Raw genomic sequence first — 27,501 nt, forward strand, 5'->3', positions numbered from 1 at the left:
CTCTATTTATGTCTCTTGGGTCCTTGGCTGATTGATCACACAGGGGTTTGTCATATTGCCTGTTCCTTTTTTTTTTTTTTTCTTTCTCTGGGATAGAATTTTGCTCTTGTTGCCCAGGCTGGAGTGTAGTGGCATGATCTTGGCTCACTGCAACCTCTGCCTCCTGGGTTTAAGCAATTCTCCTGCCTCAGCCTCCCGAGTAGCTGGGATTACAGGCGTCTGCCGTCACACCTGGCTAATTTTTGGTATTTTTAGTAGAGACCGGGTTTTACCAGGTTGGCCAGGCTAGTTTCGAACTCCTGACCTCAGGAGATCCACCCGCCTTCGCCTCCCGAAGTGCTGGGATTATAGGCGTGAGTGAGCCACTGTGCCCGGCCACCTGCTTCTTTGAATCAAATGTGGACATAGCAACTAAAAATAAACATCATGTGGATGTTAGAGAACCAGGGGCCTTCTTTGCCTGGGGAGCTCTAGGATACTTGCTTGCTGTTGCTAAGATGTTTTCTGGCCTTAGCACAGCATCAATCATTGAAAGTACAGCTGTGTTTTTGGAATAGAGAGATGATGGAAGTGCAAAGGCACACTGATGAGTATTATCCTGAACAATGGATACAGATGCAAATCATTATGCATAATCCATAGTGTCCCCATTTTTGTAGGGTTTTGTGTTACGTGATTGTGTGTGATTTGATGTGCTGAGAACTAGAAGTGTGCCAAAGTATCATTTCCGCTTTCAGAATAGTTTTGTTAGAATTTTGAAAGATAAGTAAATATACCAGACCGTTGCATTTCAACTCTTTGTAGCATTTTGAGTGGCTAATGGTTTTGACAGTAGAATGTGGCTGAATGATAGATTGATTGCTCTGACTTGATATTGTGGCTGAATGATAGATTGATTGCTCTGTCTTGATATTGTTTTCCTTATTCCATTATGAAAAGACAACCAGAGATTGGATGTGAAAATTCCTTAAAGAATTACATAGGGTGAGAAACTGTTCTACCCACTATGTTTGCCCTAGAAACAAGGGACCTTTCTGTAGAGCACTGGTTAAGAACCAGCTTGCCTGCATTCAAACCTTGGCTCTGCCACAGATGAATTGTGTGATCTTGGGGACATTACTTAGCTCCTTTATGACTGTTTCCACTTTTGTAATGGTGGGGGTGGTAATGATAGTACAGAGTTCATCGTACAGAGTTGTTGCGAGGATTAAATGAGTTAATATTTGGAAATCTTTCATACTGTGCCTGGCATATTTAAGTACTATGTGAATTTTACCTGCCACCATTTGTCATTTATTATTGTATTATACAATGTCATATCCTTTTTCTTGGTTGTTGAACTGAAGGATGAAATGGGAGATCAGTCCCAAATCTGAATTTATTCTGCGATTTGGCAACATTGAAAAATGTTAAACCAGAATACTTTGGTTAAACTATAGCATTTTAAAAATCATGACATTATTATAGGAGTACTCATTGTTTCTAAATCTAAATTTATATTTAGTGCTCTGGAATTTTTCCTCAAAAATGATTCATCTTTTGGCCATCGAGTTCCCCTTTTTTGCAGTTTTTAAATAAAGTCTGACTGGAGCTTCTCTGATTTCTGGTCCTAAAGAATTGCCTCTGCCTCGCTTTATGATGTCAAAGAATGATGGTGAGATACGATTTGGGAATCCAACTGAGCTGCATGGAACTAAGGTTCAGATTCCATATTTAACTACAGAAAAAAATTCCTTCAAAAGAATGGACGATGAGGATAAACAGGTAAACAGTTTAATCAGACATGTTCATTTGATTCTGACCATGAAACCGCATGTAGCAGGGCCTCGTATCTACTGTTCAGCTTCCAGCAAATCTCACCATCTGGAACCCAATTACAGACTTGGAAGTGAGCCAGTAAAGTTTTCTCTTAGCAAGAAAGAGAGACTGACACATATGAATCACCACCAGCCACTTAAGGGCCCTTTAGAGCCTACTTTAAAGTAGAATTGTGTCTAAAATAAGGCTACCAATTTAATACATTTATTGATTTCACTAGGTCAGTGGTTTTCTAAATGGATTCTTGGAAATGTAACTTCCAGGAGTTTTTAATGGGTTCTCTTCTACAAAAAGAAGTCTGTGGAAAAGATTTCTCCTATTATAATAAATGTGTTTGGAGAATGCTGCTTCATGTTCCCTTGTTGAGGGAAGAACTAAATCCTTAGTCTTGGAAATTTGTAGTGCACATTAGCACAGTAAAGGCCCTGAGAAGTTCTGCAGTGAAGAGACCTGGAAATCTGTGTTTACTAAACTTTTTTCACCAGGAAATTCTTTCTTGCGGAACATATTTGGAATACTATCTTGGGAAATGCTGCCATTACCCATTTAGCAGGTTTGGAACCAGAATAGGGAGGATAGGCTGTTAAAATTAGACTACTAATTGCAATAGTCAGATGATGATTGGTGGAGACAACAGTATAAAATCTCAGAAGAGTGGGCCTATCCAGAAGAAGTAAGTAGTCTACACATTAGTGTACCCTGCAGGCATCAAGCTACAAGATACTTCCAGCAAAGATACTGAATCATGCAGAGAAGTCAAATTATGTTCAACATAGTGTCTTCTATAAGGTAAATACATTTATTATATCATAGGAACACTTGAGGCTGGGCACGGTGGCTCACGCCTGTAATCCCAGCACTTGGGAGGCCAAGGTGGGTTTATCACAAGAGGTCAGGAGTTCAAGACCAGCCTGGCCAACATGGCGAAACCCTGTCTCTACTAAAAATACAAAAATTAGCCAGGCGTGGTGGCATGCACCTGTTGTCCCAGGTACTTGGAAGGCCGAGGCAGGAGAATGGCTTGAATCCGGGAGGCGGAGGTGCAGTGAGCCGAGATCACATCACTGCACTCTAGTCTGGGCCACAGAGCAAGACTGTGTCTCAAAAAAAAAAAAAAAAAAAAAAAAAAAAAAGACTAGAATGAAAATGTTTTTAAAATGCAATGAATATTAAACGATTATGTTGGAAAACTAACTTCTGTGACTTAACCTGTGATGTTGTATAGATGAGGTGTTGCTACAGAAGTTTTATATGGATAGTTAGGGGAGGTGTAGCACATCCTGTTAAACAATTCCATGTACTGTCACTTTCATAATTCTGACACATTTTAAACCAGTTCTTCAGGGATATATTTAAAAAGGAGGAGGTATAGGAATTTTCAGTCAGTATTCTTTGGCATATTTTCCCACCAGCATTTGGAGAGGAATGAGGGTCCACTGTCCCACAGTGGTTGATGGCCTGTGAAATTTCCAGGCCCATCCCTGACTTTGTGAATGAGAATATATCCTTTCACTTCAGGCTGAGTTTATGCATGCCCCACCCAGTCTATGGGTGTGAGCTTATGCTTTAGAGCAAATATGTTGCTTTTGTTTTGAAGAAGAGTATTTGATCAGTATTTCAGATTACATGTTTTTCTTTAGACTAAGGGAGCCTATATATATATAGTCTGTGTGTTGATAAAAAGCATTGTTTTGGCTGGGTGCAGTGGCTCACGCCTGTAATCCCAGCACTTTGGGAGGCCGAAGCAGGAGGATTGCTTGAGCCCAGGAATTCAAGACCAGCTTGGACAACATAGCAAGATCTCATTTCTAAAAAAAAAAAAAAAAAAAAAAAAAAAATTAGCTGTGCGTGGTGGTGCATGCCTGTAGTCTCAGCTACTGGGGAGGCTGAAGTGGGAGGATTGCTTGAGCCCAGGAAGTCAAGGCTGCAGTGAGCTATGATCACGCCACTGTGCCGCAGCCTGGGTGACAGAACAAGACCCTGTCTCAAAAAGCACTGTTTTCTTGTTACTTGAATACTCCAAAGTTACCAGTCTACTAATAAATTTTTTTTTTTTATAAGAGGAAACCCAGCAGCAGATAAGGTTGCTTACTTTGCCTAGGGTTCTACATCAAGTTCATATTTGAATTGAGATTCAAATTGTAGCTTGTTAATATTTCATCTTAGTGTTTGGGAGTAAGCTGGTTGGAATGGTTTACCTATAATGAATTGTTTTGCAGTCTCTCGCTGTTAAAAAAAAAAAAAAAGCTAGCATTTTACTTTGACATAGTAAGCTCCAAGAATGTTAAGTATTAATCATTTAGAAATATATATTTTAATATTCACATTTGCTGGAAGACTTGATAAGTATAAATCCAGGAAATAAATTTATTAATGAACGAAAATGAAGTCTATCCACAGAGAGATCACAGTTGGGAGTAGGTATGAGTGTTATTTCGTGTGATCAGTGTCTTTCATTTTCCAAAGGAAAATATTATTGGAATAACCAGAAGTGTTTCAGGCTGCTTTTAGTAATTTAGGTAACTCAGCACTGATGAGATTTTATTCTCTGGGAGACTTTTTGAATCCTCAGACACTGCTGTTTAACCATGCTGCATTTTTGAGAAAACATTTCCCCCCATTTGTTAAACCAGCTGGGTCACCAGCAGTAGAGTTGCGTTATGCTTCCTGACTGCAGCTCAGAACGCCAGGCTTGAGTGATCGCCTCTGAACTCTGATCTGGTTCTTTGAAGCAGGAAACACAGTCTCCCACGATGTCACCCCTCGCCTCCCCTCCTTCTTCCCCGCCTCATTACCAGAGGGTGCCCTTGAGCCATGGCTACAGCAAACTGCGGAGCAGCGCAGAACAGATGCATCCAGGTAAGAGGCGACCTGGGGGCCAGCTGTCCCAGGCAGTGTCTTAGAGATTCCTTAATTTACCAGTCAGTGATGCTTCAAGCTGCTTAATTTCCTGATTTAATTACCCCTGTCTTTGGAAACATGGCTCAATTTAATTTTATGTTCTCAAGCAAGGTTTTTTTAAAAAATGGATTTAAATATATTTGAGTAATGTTTCGTCTCCTGTCCTAGAAATTAGTTCATCTTTAGACTTTTAAACAACAAGATGATTTAATCTTTCATACACAGATTTTATTGAATAGAACATACCATGTTAAGGGCTTGTATTTTTTTGGAATTGTTATTCCTTTCTGCAAACACACTGAAGATATTTATATAGTAACTGCTTTAATGAAATTTCTTAAGAAATATAACCGCAAAAGCAAAAGAGTTGATCCAGTCTTTGAAGACTGAGCACATAAATGAAAATATATAGGTCCTGTGCTTTGGAATAAGGATAAAGGAAATGCTAGGGGTAGCATTTTGCTGAGGGGTATGTAGCATGCACAGTTGTGGGGTTGCCTCCTTGCTCACATTTATGCTCTGCTGGCCTCGTTAGGTAGTAAAATACGTTAGTTCTGAGGATGACTTGCAGAGTTTGCTGCTCAGGTTGCAGTACCTAAAGCACTGGAAATTCACTGCAGCATCTTGTCCTCCTGGGGTTCAGACTCCTAGTTTAAGATATGACCAATTTAAAGATATTCTAGAATTGGATATCTGAAACTGCCCCACCCCCCATTTTATTTTGTGGGCGGTGGCACCAAATGACCCAGTTTCTGCAGGTTTTTTACTGCATTAAAAATAGTGGTGACTTTTAGAGGGACACAGAAATAAAACTGCGTGCTAGGCTGAATAAAGAGAGGCTGTAATCTTGCAGAGAGAAGCAGGCATGGCATAGTGGCAATAGCTTTTGATTGGAAGCAGAAGGTTTGTGGGTTTCTGTGACTAGCTGTAGGACTGGGCAGACCATTGAACATCTCTGAACCACGATTACCTTTTCTCTCTCATAATGGAGTAACAGTATTCTAGAGGGGTATTAGAGGATCAAGTGAGAATGTGAGTAAAGTCCTATGCACGCGCAAGATGATGTTGATAATGGATGGTAACAAAAAAATCACTGTCCTGTAACTTGAATATCGCAGTGGGGTTAGAAACTAAATGGAATTGAGAATTCTTCATTTTCCTCTTATAGTTTCCCCTGTCTGATTTCCCTATTTTCAGGAGTGGGTTTTCTTTTTTTTTTTTTTTTTTTTCCTATTTCTAATCTTATTTGGGGTTTGGAAGTTGGTTTTCAATTCACAGGTCAAACTGTTTTTGTTCTACTGAGTCAGCCTGTCAGCAAGTTCTACTTTGGTATTCATTATAAAACGTTTCTGTACCTCCTACTTAATGTCCCATTCCCTCCTCATTCCATACAAATTGGGCTTCCATTCGCCCAGTGGTAATGAAGCAGCTTGCTTCTCTCCATCTTTCTTGACTCTCAGCAGCCTGTGCCAAAGCTGTCCATGCCTTCATTTCTTTTCATACTTTTTAAAAAGTGAGGTAAAGTATACATATGATAAAATGTACACATTTTACTTGTTTATTTTTGAGACAGAGTCTCACTTTGTCACTCAGGCTGGAGTGCACTGGTGCGATCACAGCACACTGTAGCCTTGATCTCCTAGGTTTGGGTGATCCTCCCTCCTCAGCCTCCTGAGTTGCTGGGATTACAGACATGTGCCACTACACCGGGCTAATTTTCTTTTTGTATTTTTTGTAGAGATGGTGTTTCGCCATGTTGCCCAGGCTAGTCTCGAACCCCTGGACTCAAGCGATCTGCTCTCCTTGTCCTCCCAAAGTACTGGGATTACAGGTGTGAGCCACAGTGCCTGGCCATGCACATGTTTTAAATCTTCAACTTGAGTTTTAGCAAATGGATAGGGCCATGTAGCTACCACTTTGATCAATAATTGAACATATCCATTATGCCAGAGATGACCCTCTCCAGTCACTCCCTGCCCCCTAATGCAGTCACTGTTCTGATTTTCATCACTATTATTAGTTTTGCTTCTTCCAGAACTTCATACGAATGAAAACACACAGAATGACTGACTGTACTCATAAATGTTTGCCACCTTTCCTTCAGCGTAATGGTTGAAATTTATCTGTATTGTTGTATCAGTAGTTCATTCACTTCAGAGTGATGAAATCTTTAGGTTTTTTTTTTTTTTTTTTTTTTTTTTTTTTTTTTTTTTTTTTTTTTTTAAACACCTCTCCTTGGAGAAAGATGGTACTTCCAGTTCTTATTAAACCTCTTGTAAGGGGATCAAAGAATTATTTGTTTTGCATTGTATTGCATGCTTGGGGTTTCATTTGGGAAGAAAGAGAGTTGAATAATAGCTACTTTTTAACCTCCTGAATTCAGATCGAATTGAGGAAGGAGCCAGAAGTCAGACAATTGATGGCCTGAATATCGGCTTTATTACTGATATAGCTGATCAGAGCACATGTCTTAGATTTGTGACCAGATGGGCTTTAGACACTCACCTTTCCAGTCACAGGCAGGCTTGGCCATCCCAGGTTTCCCACACAAGTAGGAAGAGAAAATCTGCCTCTCCAAAAATGGCCCCCCATGCAGCTGAGTCTTCATCCAAGCCCTACTGATGAGACAGTTCTGTCTCTTCCAAGAGAAGGCCCTTGTAGGTGAGGGATGGAAGCCAAGGTCCAGATGGTGGCTTGTTCCCCCATGTGTCTCCCCTGGAAGTAGAAGTAGAAGCTCTTATGGGAAGCAGAGGCACGTGGGATTCACTTCCTAAGGAAAGCTCATGACCGCTATCACCCCAACCATGCCACAGTTCACTGTGTTTCAAACCTTTTGGCAGAGCGCAATTGGTATTAGTGGTTTAATTCAGTGCTCCATCAACATGGAATGATTTTAAAAGTCCTACTTCTCAGAAGACAATGGCAGCCTACCCGCTGAGACTTACTTTTTAATATTTGGATTATGTGCTCTCTATGTTTGTTTATTTTGCAGTTTTTATATTTGTATTCATTCGTAGCAGGTTCTTAAAATCTACTTAATGGGTTGCCAGGCAATTGTTTTGCTATTTTAATGTGTGTTAATACATTGTAACGTTTGTGTTCCGGTTACTAGGAAGAAATACAAAAAGCAGATGTGAGCCCAAGAGCGATGTATCATTCTTGATGTGCTATTGCTGTACCTTCTTTATTTTAAAAAGAGCAAACTGTGTTAAACATGAGGTCATAACAGGCTGCTCTGCTCTCTACCTAATTTTATTTGTAAGTAAGCTACAGAAATAAAACATTTTACTTATTTATATATTTTCAAAAACTTGAACTATTAACCTATAGAGATGAGAAATAATTTCAACTTGGGTGATCATTTCTGCTTTCTGTTGGAGCTGCATACTACCTGGTTATGTTTAACTGTCTCCCTGCCATATTGGTAAGGTCATTATTAAGTCTTCTGGAAATAAAAGGAGGGAAAACATACATTTGTTTTTGTGGCTTAAAAAGTTATTTTAAAGGCAGCAAAATTGTTTTTTTAAAGTTTGGTTATTGAATAGTAGAATAATAAATATAAAATATATTCATTTTTGTAGTTTTCTCTACATGATTTTACATTCCGTTTGATTTATTTTTCAAAAATTATGTTGGTTCTTAGTGTTCAAAATGCACATTAGTTTTCTTCTTGGGGAAGTAGATGATCAGTGGAAGACATTTACATAGGGGGATATATAGAATTTACCTCATATTTAGAATTTGAACACTTACGACACTTTTCTAGCTATTGTTGCTTTCTATCCCAATTGAAGTTCTCACTGTTCCACCTTCACAATTTATTCCTAATCTTAACCCAATGTAAATATTTTTCTGCTTATCATGAATTGGTTGAATGTCTTTAGATTGTTTAATGAAATTGTGCCAAAGAGAATCAGGGGTTGTCAGTCCTAGATGGCCCTATGAGTATATACTCATGATTCTGTTACCAGTTCTTTCTTGAAAAGCAGTGGCTGTATCAGTTTGAATGTGAAGTCGTAATTTTTGGATGGAATCTTTGCATACCATGCTGACTTTTCTTTCTGCCTTTTCAGCTCCTTATGAAGCTAGGCAGCCGCTTGTCCAGCCCGAGGGATCCTCATCAGGGGGCCCAGGAACCAAGCCCCTTCGGCATCAGGCTTCCCTTATCCGGGTAAGTGATGATGCAGGGTTATGCCAATGGGACAGTACAGTCAAGCTTTGGACTTCGGGGACATGGCTTTTTGATGGACCCTTTTTTTCATTGAAAGGAAGATATGAAACTGCTCCTTCGTGCAGATATTGCATGTCTTGTTTGGTTGCTTGTATAAATTCCTAATTCTTTCCTACTGTGTATGTTTCTGTGCCTTCTCAGTGTCTCTAGAATAAACTAGGCTGCTTCTTGATGTTTAGTATATCTAAAATGTCCCTCTGCCTTCACCTGTCTAGTCATTAGCCACCGCCTTCAGGAGAGCTTCACTTTTTCTAAAGCAGCCCGTCTTGTCTCTGCCTTATTCTTTATTATTACTCATTTAATGCACGGTTAACTGTTTTCCATTTGTTTTGTGCCTCTAATTACATGGTAAACTTTTGGAAGGCAGAGGTAGTTCTGTATTCTCTCTCAGTGTCTAGACCAAGAGAACAGTTATTGTACAAGTGGCAGCAGCTACTGTTTCCTTATGTAATAAATACAAAAGAAATATGGCAAAAGCTTCTGGCTATACCACAGCTTAGACAATTTCGGCTTCCCTTTCTGCAGTGTTTTCCTTTGGATAAAGAGCTCTTATTTTGTCCTCTGTCTGCAGCTGTTGCCTTGTGTAGTGTCTCTGGGTCCTGTGCTGGGAAGTTATATTCTCAAAGAAGGCTGTGTGTGTGTGTGTGTGTGTGTGTGTACATGCACGCGGGTATGCAGGTTTACTATTTGACACTAAAGACAAGAGGAAGTGGGGCAGTTTGTATAACATTTCAGTCATCTAACACGGGAAGAAGTAACATTTTTGCACAGGCACTTCTACTCAGAATAGAAGGGTGGTGTCAGACACTCCCATAAAGACGTGGGCTGCTAGTTTGGAACAGAATAAACAAAGTCTTAAGAAGATCCTGGGGTTCATGGAATACCTTCTGGGGATGGGGCACTGTGTTAGGGTGCAGAACTTGATCTTCTAAGGTGGGCCTCTGTGTACAAATAATTTCTTAAAGATAATAATTTAGCCATAGGCTATTTTTTATATTTAATGCTTCCTACAACCATAAGATCTAGTTACTGCTGCTTCTAATAGTATAAGTGAGTTGACTGTGGTTGAGAGAGGTCAAATAGCTGGTCTAAGGTTTCATTCATAACTAGTCAGTGGCAGAGCCAGAATTTGAATCCAGGCCTGTCCAATGTCAAAACCTCCTTTCATTACTTTGGCCTCCATTAGAGTCCCATATTACAAGAAGGCTAGGTTCTAGAGTTGGTACATAAAGAAACGTTGGGTGTAGTGAAAAATACTCTTGAAAAATCCCTTATTGGTACCACATTGGAGAACCAATATGCCATTTGCTCCCAGGGCCAGTACAGCTCAGTTTTATCCCCAAGTTTGAAAAGACACTTGTTTCTTCAGCTGAGCTCCAGATGTAGTAGTTGGCTGTGTGTTTAGAGATCCTGTGGTACAAAAATATGTGCCTTTAAGCACGAGAATCACACCCACTGTGGAGTGAGGTTTACGTTAGAAAAGGTATCAGTAGGACTGGGATTTATCCCTAAGCTCTGCAAAATGTGGCTGTGCAGGTTCCTACAGAGTGTGTCCTGGTCTACAGAGGCCAGATCCTGAATGGTTAGGATGATAGTCAAACTACCAGTGCATACTGAGCTTCACAGCAGTGTGACTGGGCTAACCAGACCCTTTCTACTTAGCCCTCTGGATGGCATGGGCATGGATGCTCATTTGGATTGGCACCCTGTGGCTTCTCCTAATCTCCACGTTCCCTTTTCTGCTGACAAACATACTTTGGGAGCCCTTCACTCAACTGATATTTAGTGAACACCTATTAAGTGCCAGGCACTGTGTTGAGAATACAGAAATGAGGCATAACACTAACAGTTTCTGCCCTCATGGAGCTACTGGAGAGATGGTCATTAACCAAACCACCACAAAGTAAATATATAATTGTGATATGGGATATCAGTAGGAATTACGCTATACTTTGAGGATGAAAATGGGCGTGGGGTATGACCTAGCCTTGAGGGGCAGGGGCTGATCAAAGAAGGCTTCTGGTGGGGCACCAACATTCGAGTTATGAGAAGGGTACATAGGTGTTACCCAGGTGATGGGGTGGGAGTGCGGGAGCAGGTGAGAAGATGGAGGGAACCACATATACAAAGACATTTCCTATGGGTTTGGCATTTTATGGACATTATCTCTTTCAGTGCCCACAGCTAGCTTATGAAGTAATTAGTGTTGTTATCCCATTTTTCAGATGACAAAACCTGAGATTTAGAGACCTTATTTGATTTGCCCACATTCACAGCTAGGAAGTGGCAGGGCTGGAATTCAAACACTGGACATGATTCCTCAGTCCCTGGCTCAGGAACCAGATGGATGGTGGTGTCACCTGTTGAGTTAGGAAGCCCTAGGTGAAACACTGGCACTGGGGAAAGATCACAAGTTTAGTGTTTGATGTCAGGAACTGAGGTTTTGAGATAGTCCAGAGAAGTTGTTGAAGAACTGGTAGATTACATGGGTCTGGAGCTTGGGAGCAAGCTTAGGCTGGACATAGGTATTTGGCAGCAATTGGCTATCAGAAGGTCTCATGATATAGTGCAGAAAAAACCAGGCAGGTGCTTGCCCAAGTCCAACAAAACTGTGTGACCTTGGGCAAGTTACTTCTCTTTTCTGTAATACAAATGACTTCGAATGGATTTAACAGCCCATTGTAACAATCAGCAACAGACCGATTCTCTTAATGTGTCTGTGGTTTTCATGGCTGATGTGTTTTTCTTTCCTCTATTCTTAGGTTTCCTTCTTATGCCTGTTAACTTGGTTTGGCTGGACTCCATGTTCCAGAAAGCAAAATGCCAACCTGAATTAGTCATGTAGATGAGAGGATTTGAAGTGAAGGTTCTTGGTGATAAGGGATTAGTGTTTACTGGGCATGGTGGTAGGCCTAGGCTGGGGTGACTAATTCCCCTCATGTTGCCACATTAATGTGCTGATGGCAACCTTCTTTCTCTTCTAACTAGTTCTCTGGCCTTGTATTCCAGTTCTTCCTGCCTGGTTACAAGGGGGCATGTCCTCTGGGTCCTGGGGGAAGTCTTTAGGGACTCCCAGCCAGTGCTGTTGCAACCCATGGTGTTGGCATTTTAGAGGTGCTTATGCCAATCCAGTGCCTAAACATTGGAATGATTTGTCTTTTTGCTTACTATTTTTAGGAATTTCACTTTTGTTCGGGTGTTGGATTTTTTTCCCTTTGAAATTTCAGACAGTAAGCATATCCTATGTTGGTGGATGGTTGATAGTACTTTGTAAAGAAATTATAAGACTTATTTTCTGCTTCGTCTATTATCACATGTTTAGAGGTTGTTTTGTGGTTTGTTTTTCACAAATTACCCTCAACATCTAGATGGTGTAGTCGTTTGTAATTTTGCTGGCAAAAGATTTAGAATTGCACCCTTTACTCCTTCTGTTCTCGACTGCCTCTGTTTCTGCAAGGGTTGTGAGAAACTTTATGTTAAGCCCTTGTCTTTATTGTTTCCTTGGCATCTGTGGACATTGACCACCTTCTCGATATGCTCTCATCATTTGGTGTCCATTATGCCTGCTCTCCTGGTTTTCCTCCTGCTTCTATTGCTGCCCCTGCCTCATTTTTTTCAATCCTCCTTCCTCTGCCCTCTGCTTGTTATGCGGGAGACCCCTGGGCCCACTTCTCACTCTACTTACTCTTTAGCTATGTGGATGCTGTTGACCACATAGCACCATCTGCCAGACATCTTCATTCTAATGTTCCACTGTCACTTTCAGCTGACATGTCTTTCTCATAAAATCAGCTTTCACCCTTCCACTCCTAGCTCTACCCACCCATCAGCACAGGCCAGAATGCTGGTCATTGTCTTTGACTTCTCTCTTTCCTTATGCCTGCTCAGTCCCCAAGTCCTGACCATACCACTTTTCAAATAGCTCGTGTCTGTCCATCCCTCTGTGCTTCTTCGTTCAGGTCATTATCCTTTTCACTGACTGTATTGTATCAGCCTCTCTCTCTTCTTACTTCCACTCTTGCCTTCTCCCAATTCATTATTCTCATTGCACACATAAACAATCTTAAAAACACAAATCTGATCATCCTGCTGACTTGATTGAAGCCTGTCCCTCTCTGCCCATGACTCTTTTTTTTTTTTTTTTTTTTTTTTTTTTTTTTTTTTTTTTTTTTTTTTGAGACTGAGTCTGGCTCTGTCGCCCAGGCTGGAGTGCGGTGGCCGGATCTCAGCTCACTGCAAGCTCCGCCTCCCGGGTTCACGCCATTCTCCTGCCTCAGCCTCCCGAGTAGCTGGGACCACAGGCGCCCGCCACTTCGCCCGGCTAGTTTTTTGTATTTTTTAGTAGAGACGGGGTTTCACCGTGTTAGCCAGGATGGTCTCGATCTCCTGACCTCGTGATCCGCCCGTCTCGGCCTCCCAAAGTGCTGGGATTACAGGCTTGAGCCACCGCGCCCGGCCATGACTCTTAACATGTCATCCATGTTGCTGTCTGGCCCTCACCTACCTCTTCAGCCACAGCAGCTCACTGCCACTCTCCCTCCACTCTCTGGCCATTTCCAGGATGGTCAGTGTTCTCTGCATGGGAGCCTTACTCTTCACCCTCACTTTTGCCTTGTTTGTTTTTTCTTTTGTCTCAATTCATCTATACTTTTTTCTCCATTGAGAATGTGAAACGTAAGTGTTTTCTGATATTTTCTTGTATGTGCGATGTTTCCTTTTTTTTTCATTCTTAAAAAGAAAAAGGTCCATTGCTTGTCAGCCCATTTATGTGTGAAACTCAGCCAGAGGGATGGGTGTCTGATCATTATTGGTTTCCCATCTCAGAGGCAACCAGGGTTGCCTGTTTCTTTTGTATCATTCTAGGAACATTTTACGCATGTACATGCAAATATGGGTATTCGTATATATTAATGTGTGTGTGTGTGCATGCACTGTCTGTCTGTCTGTCTATCTATCTATATTTTTTGAGATGGAGTCTTGCTCTGTTGCCCAGGCTGGGGTGCAGTGGCACAATCTCGGCTCACTGCAAGCTCCACCTCCCAGGTTCATGCCATTCTCCTGCCTTAGCATCCCGAGTAACTGGGACTACAGGCGCCTGCCACCACCCCCAGCTAATTTTTTGTATTTTTAGTAGAGACGGAGTTTCACCTTGTTAGCCAGGATGGTCTCGATCTCCTGACCTTGTGATCCACCCGCCTCGGCCTCCCAAAGTGCTGGGATTACAGGCATGAGCCACCATGCCCGGCTACATATATATATTTTTTAGACGGAGTTTCGTTCTTGTTGCCCAGGCTGGAGTGCAATGGCACCATCTCTGCTCACGGCAACCTCCACCTCCCGGGTTCAAGTGATTCTCCTGCCTCAGCCTCCCAAGTAGCTGGGATTACAGGCATTCTCCACCACTCCTGGCTAATTTTGTATTTTTAGTAGAGATGGGGTTTCTCCATGTTGGTCAGGCTGGTCTGGAACTCCTGACCTCAGGTGATCTGCCCGCCTCAGCCTCCCAAAGTGGTGCAATATATTTTTACCTGACTTTAGGGAGACAGGTTTGGCAAATGAAATATCCTCCCAGCTAGATCGCACTAGAAAAAATTATCTTTTATTTAAAACCAAAACACACTCAATTTTCAAACCCTCAGGATACTGTTGTGATATTTTCTTTGCTTTTTGGAGGGATGAAAAGTAACAGTTTTCTGGAACATATTCTCAACACTCACTACTCTTCTTCAGAGATGAAAAAATGACCAATAGAGTTTAGAGACCTCTGTTACTCTGCCATTCCTCAGGGGGCTTATCTATGTTTTTGGTGTAAGTTTTCTAATGATCAGGTAGGGGAGGGGATGTTAGGCATTGTTAGCCAGCGCCATATTCATCTCAAAGTGCATAACTTGAAACATGTTTATTTAACTTAGTTATCTCCTTTCCTCCCTCACTTTCTCTTCATCTCAGTTTCTTGCTGTACCTCCTCTCCTAGATATAACTGCAGGTACTTATGGCTAGAAGCAGGTGATCTCCACTCCTTGGGTCCTCTTGGAACCCAAGAGAAAAGGCAAGTATGTGAAAGATGATTAAAGAGATGAATATTCCTGAGGCTCTGTTGGAGTGGTGTTGGCCTGAGTCAGAAGATAATTGATAGTCACCACAAATAAATTGTTCATTCTGAGAGCTTTAATGAAAACAGCAGGAAATAGCCTTTTGGAGAGGCTGACATCGCACCGAGAGATCTTCTTGTGGCATGAAAGATATTTTATGGGTAGACCAAACCAGGATGCAAGGAGGATAAGGAGAGCGGAGGAGTGAGAATGACTGATGGGTTGGGATGGGCTTGAATGAGATGGGTTAGAGTCGAGTCATAAGAGAGTTGGTCATCTGAGTTTGGAAGAAGAATGAAGCAGGTAAACAAGTGGGGCATACTGGGTAAGGTCTTGGCCACTCTGGTTGTCTAACCTAATACTCAGTCCAGGGAATTGACCCATGAAGCAGGTCAGGACCACCCGGGTTCTTTTGCGGTTCAAGAATTATTTACCAAGGCATTACTTGGTAAGTAAGTGTTCATATGAATGTGTGTGAGCTCTCAAACAAACTTGTTCTTCAGAGCAATTACAGATTTTAAAAATCTGTCAAACATTCAACAGATACAAAAGAGCACAGTGAAAAGTGTCCCTACCATTTCCCCCCTCAGCCACTCATCCCAGGGGCAACTGATATGACCCATTTATTTTGAATAGTCCTATACAAAACATTTATATAATATTGTATATGAATATCTTATTTATATACAAGTGAAAATAGGTATTATATATATAATTATGTAATATATGCAAAACACAGTTACACTTTTTTACACATATGGTGGCACACTATACGTCTAACATGCATTTAGCACTAACAATAAGCTTTATTAACGTTCTATAGCAGCACATAAAGTACTTCCTCATCTTTTTGTTTTTTACAAATGCATAGTATTTCCTTGCCTGCTCTTGCGTAAATCATTTAGCCAGCCCCTTTTTCTTGACATCTCATACTTGCAATCACTGCATTATTTGCAGATATATGGGGGACCAATTCCTAGAAATTGAAATATTGGGTGAAAATTCCTACATATTTGTAATTTTTGATAACGACTTTCAAATTGGAAGTATAGCAGCTAATGTACTTGCCAACAATATATGAAAACGTCTGTTTTCCCGTACCTTTGTGAACACAATGTGCTAACACATTTATGGGTCTTTGCCAGTCTGATAGGTGAAAAATGATAGCTCACTGTAGTTTAATTAGCATATCTCTTTATTAGTGAAGTGAAATATCTTAAGTTTATGAGTCGCTTGTATTTCCTTTTCTGTGAACTATTGATTCATATCCAGTGCCCCTTTTTCTTTTGAGTATTGGTTTGTCATTCTTAATGGCATGAAACCAGAAGCTGATCTGTCTTTTCCTTTGGATCAGAGATATACTGGAGTGTGTGTGGAAGATTGCTCCCTGAGTGGTGAGAGGAGATGCTGGCACCTGAGGCTCTTGAAGGAGTTATGGACCCCAGCTGCTTCCCAGTTCTGGAGAACCCCAGGCCTGCCTGCAATGGGGATTTCTTGTTTATAAGGTCATGACAATAAAGTTGAATTACTTAGTTTATGGGTAGAGATTAGGGCTAAAAAAAGTCCTCTGTTGTTAGAGATGGTAAATGTCAACACTGTGTGTGTGTGTGTTGACCTCTCAGCATTGCTTAGACAGCTAAATTCTGTTCCTTTCACTGAAATGGGAGGGAGGAGGAGATAGAGGTAGAGATAAAGATAGACAGAGGGAGAGAATGTGAGTGTGTGTTAGAAAGAGTGAGTTTGATGCATTTTCTAGGTATGTATATGCCTTATTCTTGAGATCTTCTTTCACCAAATTCATTCCCCATTTTATTTGAGACCCCAGCTGGACTTTTACACCATCTCCTAAGGGGTCAAAGGTTAACATGTCCTCCAGGTGTCCTACTTCACTGAGTCTCCTGTAGAACCCACATATACCTGAAAGGACACTATTGCCATGAGGAGGTCCTATTTTTTCATAGCCTCCAGTCTCCTGCTTACTTATTTTCTTCACCTGCTTGTGGTTCTCCTTCTGATTTTCTAGCCCTTAACTTTCAAGGAAGGATTTCTAGCCCTTAACTCTTGAGGAAGGAAACATTTAATCTTAACTGATACTGAAGTTTATTTTCTCAGTGCAGATCTTTTCTACTTGTTTCTTTTTTCCTTTTCTATTTATTTATTTATTTATTTATTGAGATGGAGTCTTGCTCTGTCACCCAGGCTGCATTGCAGTGGTGCGATCTCGGCTGACTACAACCTCTGCGTCCCAGGTTCAAGCAATTCTTCTGCCTCAGCTTCCTGAGTAGCTGGGACTACAGGCGTGCGCCACTGCACCTGGCTATTTTTTTGTATATATTTCTTTTAGTAGAGACGGGGTTTCACCATGTTGGCCAGGGTGGTCTTGAACTCTTGACCTCAGGTGATTCACCCACCTCAGCCTCCCAAAGTACTAGGATTACAGGCGTGAGCCACCATGCCCGGCCTCAACCTGTTTCTTAGTGTATTCCTCAGGTGCTCACTGTGTACCCACACTTCTTGACAATAAAAGAGATGTTTAGTTAATTTAGCCTCCCAGATGTAGCTGAAAACACTGGGTTGAACCCCTGGTTCCAGGCAGTACTTTGTAAATCTGGAAAGGATAGTAGCTTATTCCCCAGGACCTTTTGGTCTCAGTTATATGCCAAGCTATGGATATGGAAGACTTCTTTACAACTGGCACCATTTTAGCCCCTGGGCCCATCAGTCTTTCCCTTGATCTCAGGCGAGCAGGGGGTGTCATGCCCCCAGTTGCCTATCCCAACAATAATCACTACTGACTGAGATGCTTCTTTGGTCCCAGTGCTGTGCTGGCCCTTTTCAGTCCTCCCAACAATCTCACAAGGTAGGTATTACATCTTCCATTTGTCCATTTGGAAATATTTAAGTGGCTTCCATGAGTCGGCCACCATGCCAGGGGTACATTGAGAACTACACATACAGCCTCTTGCTCTCTAGGTGCTTGCAGTCAAAAAGGGGAGGTAGATTTGAGTCAAACGATCCCACCTATGCATGTGGAATTAAAAACTGACAATTGCCCTAAAGGCCTTGAAGCATGGTACCATGTAGCAAAGGAATCCAGCCTATAGCTAGAAAGTGAGATAAGGCTCCTTTAACAAAGTATCTGTTGAACTGAGCTGTGAAGGATGAATAGGAGTTAACCAGGCAAAGGAAGGATGGTACTGGGAGGTGAGGAGAGGAGTGGAGCATTTCCTGTAGAGGTAAGAGCCTGGACAAAGGGCACACCTTGATCAAGGTTCTTAATTATGGACATCAGAATCTCCTTTGGCTAGTTGAAGCAAATAGTGATTTTTAGTAAGGGATTTGGACAGCCTGCTAACTCTTTGGAAGGGCTGAAGATACAGACCCTATTCTGAGTTTGCAAGAACAATCTCCAAAACCTCATAGCAGAGCTGGGCTGCTGAGAGAGCTTTGCCTCTGCCACAATCAGAAAGCAACAGCATTGGGAAACTGCTGCCCTAGTGTCAGCTCCAACCAGATCCACACTACACACAACCTTGGCAGCCAAATGAAAGCTTTGTTCCCTGCCTGTAACTTGGGTCTGCATCAGTCTTCTGTGGGTGTATTTGTTGAGTGGAACCTAAGTCCTATTTGGAATTGTAGCAGCAAAGGTGTTTCAACAGTGGAGTTTTAAGCTAGCTAGCTTGTGCAGTGCTGGGACTTACACTGAGGGGTGGAATGGACGTTGAGTGACCCAGTTTCTACCATATTTCTCATGGAGAGCAGATACATTTGAAGAACTGAAAGAACGCAACTATGGCTAGAGCCTGGAGTGGGAGGGAGATGAAGTTGGAGAGGGAGGCAGGGCCCTGTGGGCTATGTGACTGCCTTGCAGGTGGGAGCTGATGGCTCAGAAGTTAATTTACTGGTTAGTATGTGACCATGCCAGATTGGAACCCAAGTCTATCTGCCTCTGGAACCTGTACTCTTTTTGTACCTCCAGTCAGTAGCCTCATTCTCCAAAGCATTCTTGAATTCTGTCCAAGTTGTGGATGCGTCTGTTTCCCATCTGAACTCAGGCTGCCTTGAGTGTGAAGGGGAGAACGTAGTGAAGAGACAGGCAGCCTTGGCCTGACCAGCAAGCACGAGGGTGGGAACGTCATTGCTTCGTTAATGGAAGTCTGCAGCCTTGTCAGAGTCTCCTCTTACTGCTGATTTCTCATTTTTCTTGGCTTTCTCCTCTAAGCAGAGCACAAAATCCTGATAACAGTGAAGGAAAAATGCCCTTCTGGAACAGCAGATCTTGGCCCCTGAGGGAAGAATTGGAGGTTACTAATGAGCATTTCTTATGTTAATCAAAATACTATTAGTGCCACATACTGCAATCACAGTAAAATGATTAAATACCTGGATTGTATGGCTATCTCTAGGATTCTTCTGTGATGATGTGACAGATGCTTACATGCAAAAATTATGTGAGAAATAAAATGGTGCTCTGTCAGTATGATTTAATAGTTCGCCAGCCAAAATCTAAACTAGATGATGGGGAGGAGGGTGTAATACAGCATAGTCATAGCTCAAGCACAGATCCTCAATCTGCAAAATTGCAGCAATGATTTAGGCATTGCAGTGAGGTTCTTTTTGTAAAAAATATTCTATTTTTACAGGATGGATGAACAGATAGAGATAACTATAGAGCTTGATGATCAAGAGTACATACTTTGGACCCAGTTTGTATTCTGTCTCTGCCATTTGCCATAGGTGTGTGGTCTTGGTAAATTACTTCCCTTACCTAATCCTCAGTTTCCTATTCTGCAAAATGGGAATTACCAGATTTACCTCTCAGGGTTGTGAAGATGAAAATTGATTGTGTGCATTTAGGTACTTACAGTGCCTGGCACTTAGCAAAGCAATGAATACTTGTTACCTGACATTCTTCTATGTCTAAGTGATAGTTTAAAAAAGTATAGCTTATTGTAATAAGCAGCAACTGTGTGTTGCACATTAGGCTCAGAGAGATTCCTACAGTTTGGCAGTCAACCTTCTGAACTATTGAAATTAGATCCCTAAGTAAGTTTGGTAATATGTGATTAAAGGCATCTTTGTGGGTTTATTTCCCTGAAGAAACAGATAAGGTTAAATTTTTCTGTTGGGACTTAATTTTAACTAACTTCTCTACAGACAAAACCAAATTATTTATCGCAACTTCCTGTGAATCTATAATTATTTTGAAATAAAGACTAGAAAGAAGGAATTTTTTTAAAAAAGTTCTCTGACTTCAGAAGTAAGGGAGAGGGCTCAGTCTTTATAATGTTGGATGACATTATGTGATAAATGCATATAAAGTTCAGCTTCAGTCAGTTTAAGATAACTCAGGTTAACTGTTCTCTGTCTCTAGACTGGGATTGAGAATTTTTTCGAATGTTTGTTTACTCATTCAGCAAATACTTATTGAGTGTTTTGTATGTGCTGGTCACTTTTCCAGACATTTGGGATATAGCAATGATCAGGATAGACAAAATTTTCTGTCCTCATGGGCTTTATGGGATAGTATGGGGTAGGGTGAGAGGCAGAGCATAAATAAGATTGATCAAGCATAATATGGAATGGTTTCATGTTAAAACAAAATTGCTGAGCTCTGTCTCCTTTTCTAGGTCCTTTTCTTCATTCCTCATTGAATACTTTCCCCACAATTTTACTTGAGCTCTCTTTTCTTTTTAACTGGGAATCTCCTTCAAATCCATGGAAGATTAACCTATATTACTCAAACACATAAAGACTGTTGTAAAAATGAATCAGCATTCTGGTCCTATAGATAGTCTGCATAGATAATCAAATTAGAATTAGAAAGTTGTTTGGGCTCATAATGGTCTAATGTCATTGGTCAGATTGCAAAACCATGATAGCCTCAGGCTTCCATCTTCAGGATGGGCTGTGTGGTTGTAAAGGGCAGATCTTCCTTTCCTTTGGGCCTTGCTTGAAGGATACATTCATTGGGGGAACAGTTGCTATAACAAATAGGCCCCACATTTTAATGACTTTGCACAGTAGGTATATTTCTCACTAATATAACAGTTTGGCAGGCCGCTGTCCTCAGCATGGTGATTCATGCACCAGAGCTCCTTCTGTCCTGTCACTCTGCCATCATCTGTTCAGTGGGCACATAGGAAAGAGAGTAGAGGAGTGCCACAGGGTACTAGTCCTGCCTGGAAGTAGGGCAGGCCACTGGTGCTCACATTGCAATAGCTACAACTCAGTCACATGGCTGCATGTAACTTCAAGGGAGGCTGGAAAAAAGTCATTTCTGGTTGGACAGCCACTTAGTGACACCTCTACACCAGGCATAGTAGAGCATGAATTATTGGAGGAGTCTGCTGTCATCCCACCTATCAGCACTGCCACCACTTGCCTCTGTGACTTTTTTTTCTCAGCCCCATGACTGACTAATTCCCATAATCTTTCTTTAGGCAAATTAATATTCACTTGGGCTATAGTGTAGTCTCACCAGCCCATTAGCTATCCTTTTGTTTACAGTAATCGAGTCTTCTCACATCTTTGCTAATGAGATTATGTTTTGATCAGTGATTGCCTTATGGTAATCTTATTTCCAAAATATTTTTGGCAGAGGAGGCATCCTGAGATATTCACTGTGGGCTTAGTATGAGTTTTTGCTACTCTAGATAGTTTGTTTACTAAGGCACTAACAGGACACTGTTAGAAGATCGTTACCCTCTCATAGGTGAAATGGCTGGACTCTAAAACAGCATTTATAGGATGCCTTCAGGGTGGGCTTATATTTTAAACAGAAATGTTCTATGACTGAAACAGTACACACACCCTAAGTTCTCTCCAACAGTGCTTCCTTGCAATTCATGTTATTTAGCTTTGTTTGATTTTTAAGATAGTTTGATAGTTAGTAGGGGTAAATGTCACCTTTTGGGATTTTATTAATGGTATTACTTTTTAATGTGTCTTTTGAAGTCTTTCATTATAAACAACCTGCTTTCCCCAGAGATAATAACTTGCCGTGCCAAATATTTGCATTTCACTTGAAACAAAACCAAGGAGTTGAATGTTTTAAATATAAGCAAATCTAATTCTCCTGTGTCTAGAGAAACTGTATAATGAACCATATGTATGTGGCTTAAGCAGACAGATGTGAAAGATTTCTCAGTCTCTCCTTTTATTTAAAAAACAGAACACTGGCAGAGCTCAAAATTGGCACCAAGTAGCAAATATCTCTGCTCAGCCAACAAAACCAGTGGAGCTGGAGTTGACCGGGGGAGGCCTCTTTAGGGTGCATGCAGAAGTGGAGCTTTTCCTGGTCCTCGCTTCTACTTGGAAAGCTAAGGCTCCACAGCTTATTCACCCTCATTTCTCAGTGCCTTCAGGCTTCACAATGAACCATTCTTAGGTGACTTGACTTTTCAGATCTTTGAGAAGATTGTTGTGGTTGATTGTTGGGTTGGTTCAGAAGAGATGGTTCACGCATCTGGGTCCTGCGGTGAGATGGCCCCTAGCTGCTGACAAAGAGGTGCTGAGCTACCAAACAGAATCATAGGTTTTCTTTCACAAAGAACATCATAGGGCAGTGTTTCCACATCTCTTGCAGTACAAGACATACTTCTGAACTTCCTCAAGCCTGTCAATAAGTAGAGCTCACACTACCTTTTAGTATCTGTGATGTACCTGCCAGGGACTATAGATGGGATAAAGGAGTATCTGATATGGCTCTTGTCCTTCAGATTGAAACCTGGGTGAAGATGTTTAGGAACACTTTAAATGTTCAAACTGTGGTACTTACCATGACTATCATAAAGATTCATATATATTTTTTTGAGACAGAGTCTTGCTCTGTTGCCCAGGCTGGGGTTCAGTGGTACGATCATGGCTCACTGCAGCCTTGACCTTCTGGGCTCAGGTGACTCTCCCACCTCAGCTTCCTGAGTAGCTGGAACTACAAGTGCATGCCACCATGCCTGGCGGTTTTAAAATATTTTTTGTAGAGATGGGGATTCGCTATGTTGCCCAGGCTGGTCTCAAACTCCTAGAGTCAAGTGGTCTGCCTGCCTTGGCCTCCCAAAGTGCTGGGATTTGAGCCAACATGCCCAGCCAAGATTCATATTTTTTAAGATGCTCAAATAACTTGGTTTATTAAATCAGTTTCAAGCATACAGCAAGAAGCAAGGGGAAATAGATGGGGGGTAGGTTAGCACACTTGGTGCAAACCAGTAGAAGGGCCACTCTGTGGGTTACACAGAGCTCATGTGCCCTCTCCCTTTGTCCTAAGGCCTTTTTAGGTTTAGGGAGTAGGAATTATCCTTGCCCACTTAAGTTTTCTTGAAAAGGAGGAGGGGTTGAGGTTCTCATGGGAATCTAAGAAATGAGAGCCAAGGAGTGGCCCACAGGTCTGTAGGGGTGGGAATTATTGACTGTTCGTGCTTGTTCTGCTAACAGGCCTTGCCCTGGTTGCGTTAAGTTTGCTCCGCTGTCCACTTATCTTTAGGCTTCCGCAGCCTTTCTTGCCCTGCTGGCTTTGTGTCCTTTGTGTACCTACCTCCCAACTTCTGCTGATGCTTGGTTCTGGTGCCCTCATAACTTTAAGCCCCACCTACCCTTTCTCTATACCACGACCCCGCTGAGCATCTGTTTAGGATCTACTTTCTTTGCTCATTGGCCTTGATATTTCTCATCCACATTCCCAAGAATGAGCATCTGACCTAAGCCCTTGTCAGAGCATCCCAAAGGCCAGTATACTGTGTGCCCACCAACCCTTACTCCCACTCAGGTGACACCAGGTGTGAGGTGGGTCATGGTGCCCACACAAGGCTGCCAGGCCCACCTTTGCAGCAGAGCATGGGAATGGGCGGTGCCCTCTGTCATGGCTGTGGGTATGGCAGGTACATTGGAGGATCTGAGCAGGGAAAAATGTTCTGGGAAGAAGACACACATCTTACCCCTGAGGAGTGAGCATGTGCAGTCGGAAAGCCTGCTGAGAGGAAGCTGGGGTGCGAGGCTTCTGAAGGCCAGGTGGAGAAGGTGGACTTTTTTTGTTAGGCAGCAGGTCATCTCTGCAGGCTTTTAAGCAGAGGAGTTAATCACCCACTTCTGTTCATTCCTGATTTCTGTTGTCAGAGTAGACCTGAGACCTGCTAAGAGGCCACTACCACCACACTGGAGTGAGGTGATGTAGGAGAGGAGCTAGAAAGCAGATGGTTATGGTATTGAGGAAAGAGCACACGTGGGCCGACAGGGACAGCTACACAGCAGCTTTATGAGCAGGAGGGAAAGGGCGTGTTCTAGGGGAGCAGCAGCTTCCATGTCAGACCCAGGAATGCAGCAGACCCAACATCCAGCTTGGAGATTTTTTCTTCTTTTCTTTTCAATGGAACTGTATTTTCCCAAAATGTTACAGATCAGTTATAGCAAACAGAATGGTGATGGTCAAGGGAACTGACTCTGGGCTTCTTTTTGACCACAGCAGCTATGTGGAAGCAGCTGCAGCTGCGATGAGGGCCATCCAGCATGGAGATTTCTGTGTCTTCATTCACTGGGAAGTGGTGGGACAGAGCTTCCAACCCACATCCCACCTTCTTCACGAATCATCTTTGCCACCAAATCGTTGACTCATAGGTGTCTGTTCTTGTCTCTCCTGCCCATGCCTAGCTTTTAGTTTCCTTTGCTCTGGCTATTTCTGTCAGGGCTGACCTGGGGGGCAGTGCTCCTATGAGTTCTCCACATTATATCATGGCCAGTAATCTAATGCAATTCAAGCTGACATCCTCCACCTTGTGTTCTACCAAAGGAACCTGATCAGACATCTGGGCTCATTCAGTAAGTGCTGCTAGGGCATGGCTTTGGAATTTGGTGGGAGCATTTTGGAAGGTTGTGTGGTCTGTTTGGTTGTTTGGTGCTCGGGCTGGATTTTCATCTTTTTTGCTTTACTTATTTTTATTGAGATGGAGTTTCACTCTTGTTGCCCAGGCTGGAGTGCAATGGTACAATCTTGGCTCACTGCAACCTCCGCCTCCAGGTTCAAGTGATTCTCCTGCCTCAGCCTCCCGAGTAGCTGGGATTGCAGGCACCTGCCACCACACCTGACTAATTTTTTGTATTTTTTTTTTTTTTGTAGAGACGGGGTTTTACCACGTTGGCCAGGTTGGTCTCAAACTCCTGACCTCAGGTGATCCACCCACCTCAGCCTCCCAAAGTTCTGGGATTACACGTGTGAGCCACTGCTCTGGGCCTGTTTATTTTTATAATAATAAGAGGTTTTTGAAAAAAATTCAGGTAGCTGCAACCCAGTTAAAAAAAATCCTGATATGCAAAATCCTGCCTTTGAACAAGAGATTGAAAAAAGGATGGTCATTATTTGCTGCCTGCAGGGGTTCACTAAGGGATATGGGTAAGTTCCCTGAGCTCAGAAAAAGGATAATAATTAATACCCACTTACATCTCCAAAGTCTTGAGGTGCTAAAAAAGTAGGAGTGTGTGAAATGCTTTGTAAATTTCAAAGCACTCTGTGAAATTTAAGGTATTAACTAATGGGTAATGACTTCTTGAACATTTAAGAGTGGTTTGATTTACATTTAGTAGAAACTAATCAAGTATGAAAATGATATATTTATTACAAATGACTAACAACCCTACAGCTCTCAATCTCTTTATGTAACCTTCCTTCTGACTAAAGGCCCCAGATGACTTTGAGGAATAGCCTGTTTGCTGGGTGAATTCTCACTTAGCACTTCTGGAAATATCCATTCTACAGGTAGTATTTCATCCATTGTCCTTGCCTTCCCAAAGCACCCTTAACCCGAGGTGTGAGATATCAAAGTAATACATATTTTACTTCAGAGATGACATCTCAAGGTTCTGTAGTAGCTCGACATTTTCTAGTCTCCTTTCTTCTCTGAACATTGTCAGAGGGGAGACAGGCGTTCCTGGGAAGAATTAATTCCTGGAATGGTGTGTGTGTGGGTGTGGGGAAGGGGAGGAGATGACCTGCTGTCTTTTCTAAGGTTAGTGGGTGGAATCGCCCACCCAGTGATTAATTCCCTCCTTGATAGTGTGTTCAGAAGCAGGCACCTTGATGGCTCTTTAGCAACAGTACCCCTCTCCTTCTTTCCCAGTCTCCTTTTATCATAAAGCCCCATCTTTTTTTTTTTTTTTTTTTTTTTTTGAGACAGAGTCTCACTCTGTTGCCCAGGCTGGAGTGCAATGGTGCGACCTCTGCTCCCAGGTTCAACCTCCGCCTCCCAGTTTCAAGTGATTGTCTTGCCTTAGCCTCCTGAGTAGCTGGGATTACAGGCACGTACCACCATGCCTGGCTAATTTTTATACTTTTAGTAGAGACAGGGTTTCATCATGTTGGCCAGTCTGGTCTTGAACTCCTGACCTCATGATCTGCCTGCCTGGGCCTCCCAAAGTGCTGGGATTACTTGTGTGAGCCACTGCGCCCGGCCAAGCCTCATTCTTCTTGTGTTCACCTCTTGGTCCCATGAAGGTGGCCCTTGGCAAGTATCACTTTAGTCTTAGGGTTCGTGGGAGGGATAGAACGAAGGCCCACGCCTCCTCCTAGCATCGACATTTCCCTTCTTCACCCAATGCCTACCCTAGCTTTGTTTTCTCCTGCACTACTTTGGTTTTCTAGGCTCTTAAATCCTCAAATTTGACTTGCATGCCCTCTAGTGGCAGGTCTGATGCACCCCTTGTTACCCTGTTTATTGTGGTACCATAACAGCTGTTCTCACCACCCAGCTGTTACTAAATATTTTCTGTAATTCACAAATGCCGAATGAGAGGTTCAGTGGTCCTGACTTGCCACTCAAGTAGGAGCTGGAAATGTGGGATTTGAATTGGAACTTTTAATTCCTGGATTTATACAGAGTTTCAGTGTAACTGCAACAGTAAAAAAGATGTGGTTATAGCTGTTCTAGTTTCTTTTTCATTGTTTAAAAAGAATCCAGATTATTTTACTATCTACTCAGCTAATCTTAAAGGATAAAAATGTGAGGAATAGTGGAAAATAAGAATGATCATCTTTTTTTTTTATTTTATTTTTATTTTTTTTAAATTTATTTATTATTATTATACTTTAAGTTGTAGGGTACATGTGCATAACGTGCAGGTTTGTTACATATGTATGCTTGTGCCATGTTGGTCTGCTGCACCCATCAACTCGTCATTTACATCAGGTATAACTCCCAATGCAATCCCTCCCCCCTCCCCCCTCCCCATGATAGGCCCCGGTGTGTGATGTTCCCCTTCCTGAGTCCAAGTGATCTCATTGTTCAGTTCCCACCTATGAGTGAGAAAATGCGGTGTTTGGTTTTCTGTTCTTGTGATAGTTTGCTAAGAATGATGGTTTCCAGCTGCATCCATGTCCCTACAAAGGACGCAAACTCATCCTTTTTTATGGCTGCATAGTATTCCATGGTGTATATGTGCCACATTTTCTTAATCCAATCTGTCACTGATGGACAT

The 27,501-nt window shown here is 42.1% G+C and overlaps 1 protein-coding gene and 1 non-coding gene across 2 annotated transcripts in view; one reads left to right on the plus strand and one right to left on the minus strand.

The window, feature by feature from the left end:
• Window positions 1-27,501, plus strand: part of REPS2 (RALBP1 associated Eps domain containing 2) — a 206,643-nt gene that overhangs the window by 71,032 nt on the left and 108,110 nt on the right. Inside the window, exons 3-6 of the mRNA XM_025371831.1 lie at window positions 1,616-1,764; window positions 4,554-4,677; window positions 8,793-8,890; window positions 22,450-22,522. Of these exons, the coding sequence (XP_025227616.1) occupies window positions 1,616-1,764; window positions 4,554-4,677; window positions 8,793-8,890; window positions 22,450-22,522 (444 nt within the window). The remainder of the gene's footprint in view (window positions 1-1,615; window positions 1,765-4,553; window positions 4,678-8,792; window positions 8,891-22,449; window positions 22,523-27,501) is intronic.
• LOC112616721 lies at window positions 24,408-24,539 on the minus strand. The gene has a single exon (XR_003117748.1). It is a non-coding gene; the product is annotated as a small nucleolar RNA SNORA16B/SNORA16A family (small nucleolar RNA).

This window comes from Theropithecus gelada, chromosome X, assembly GCF_003255815.1.
Source record: "Theropithecus gelada isolate Dixy chromosome X, Tgel_1.0, whole genome shotgun sequence".
Classification (NCBI taxonomy): domain Eukaryota; kingdom Metazoa; phylum Chordata; class Mammalia; order Primates; family Cercopithecidae; genus Theropithecus; species Theropithecus gelada.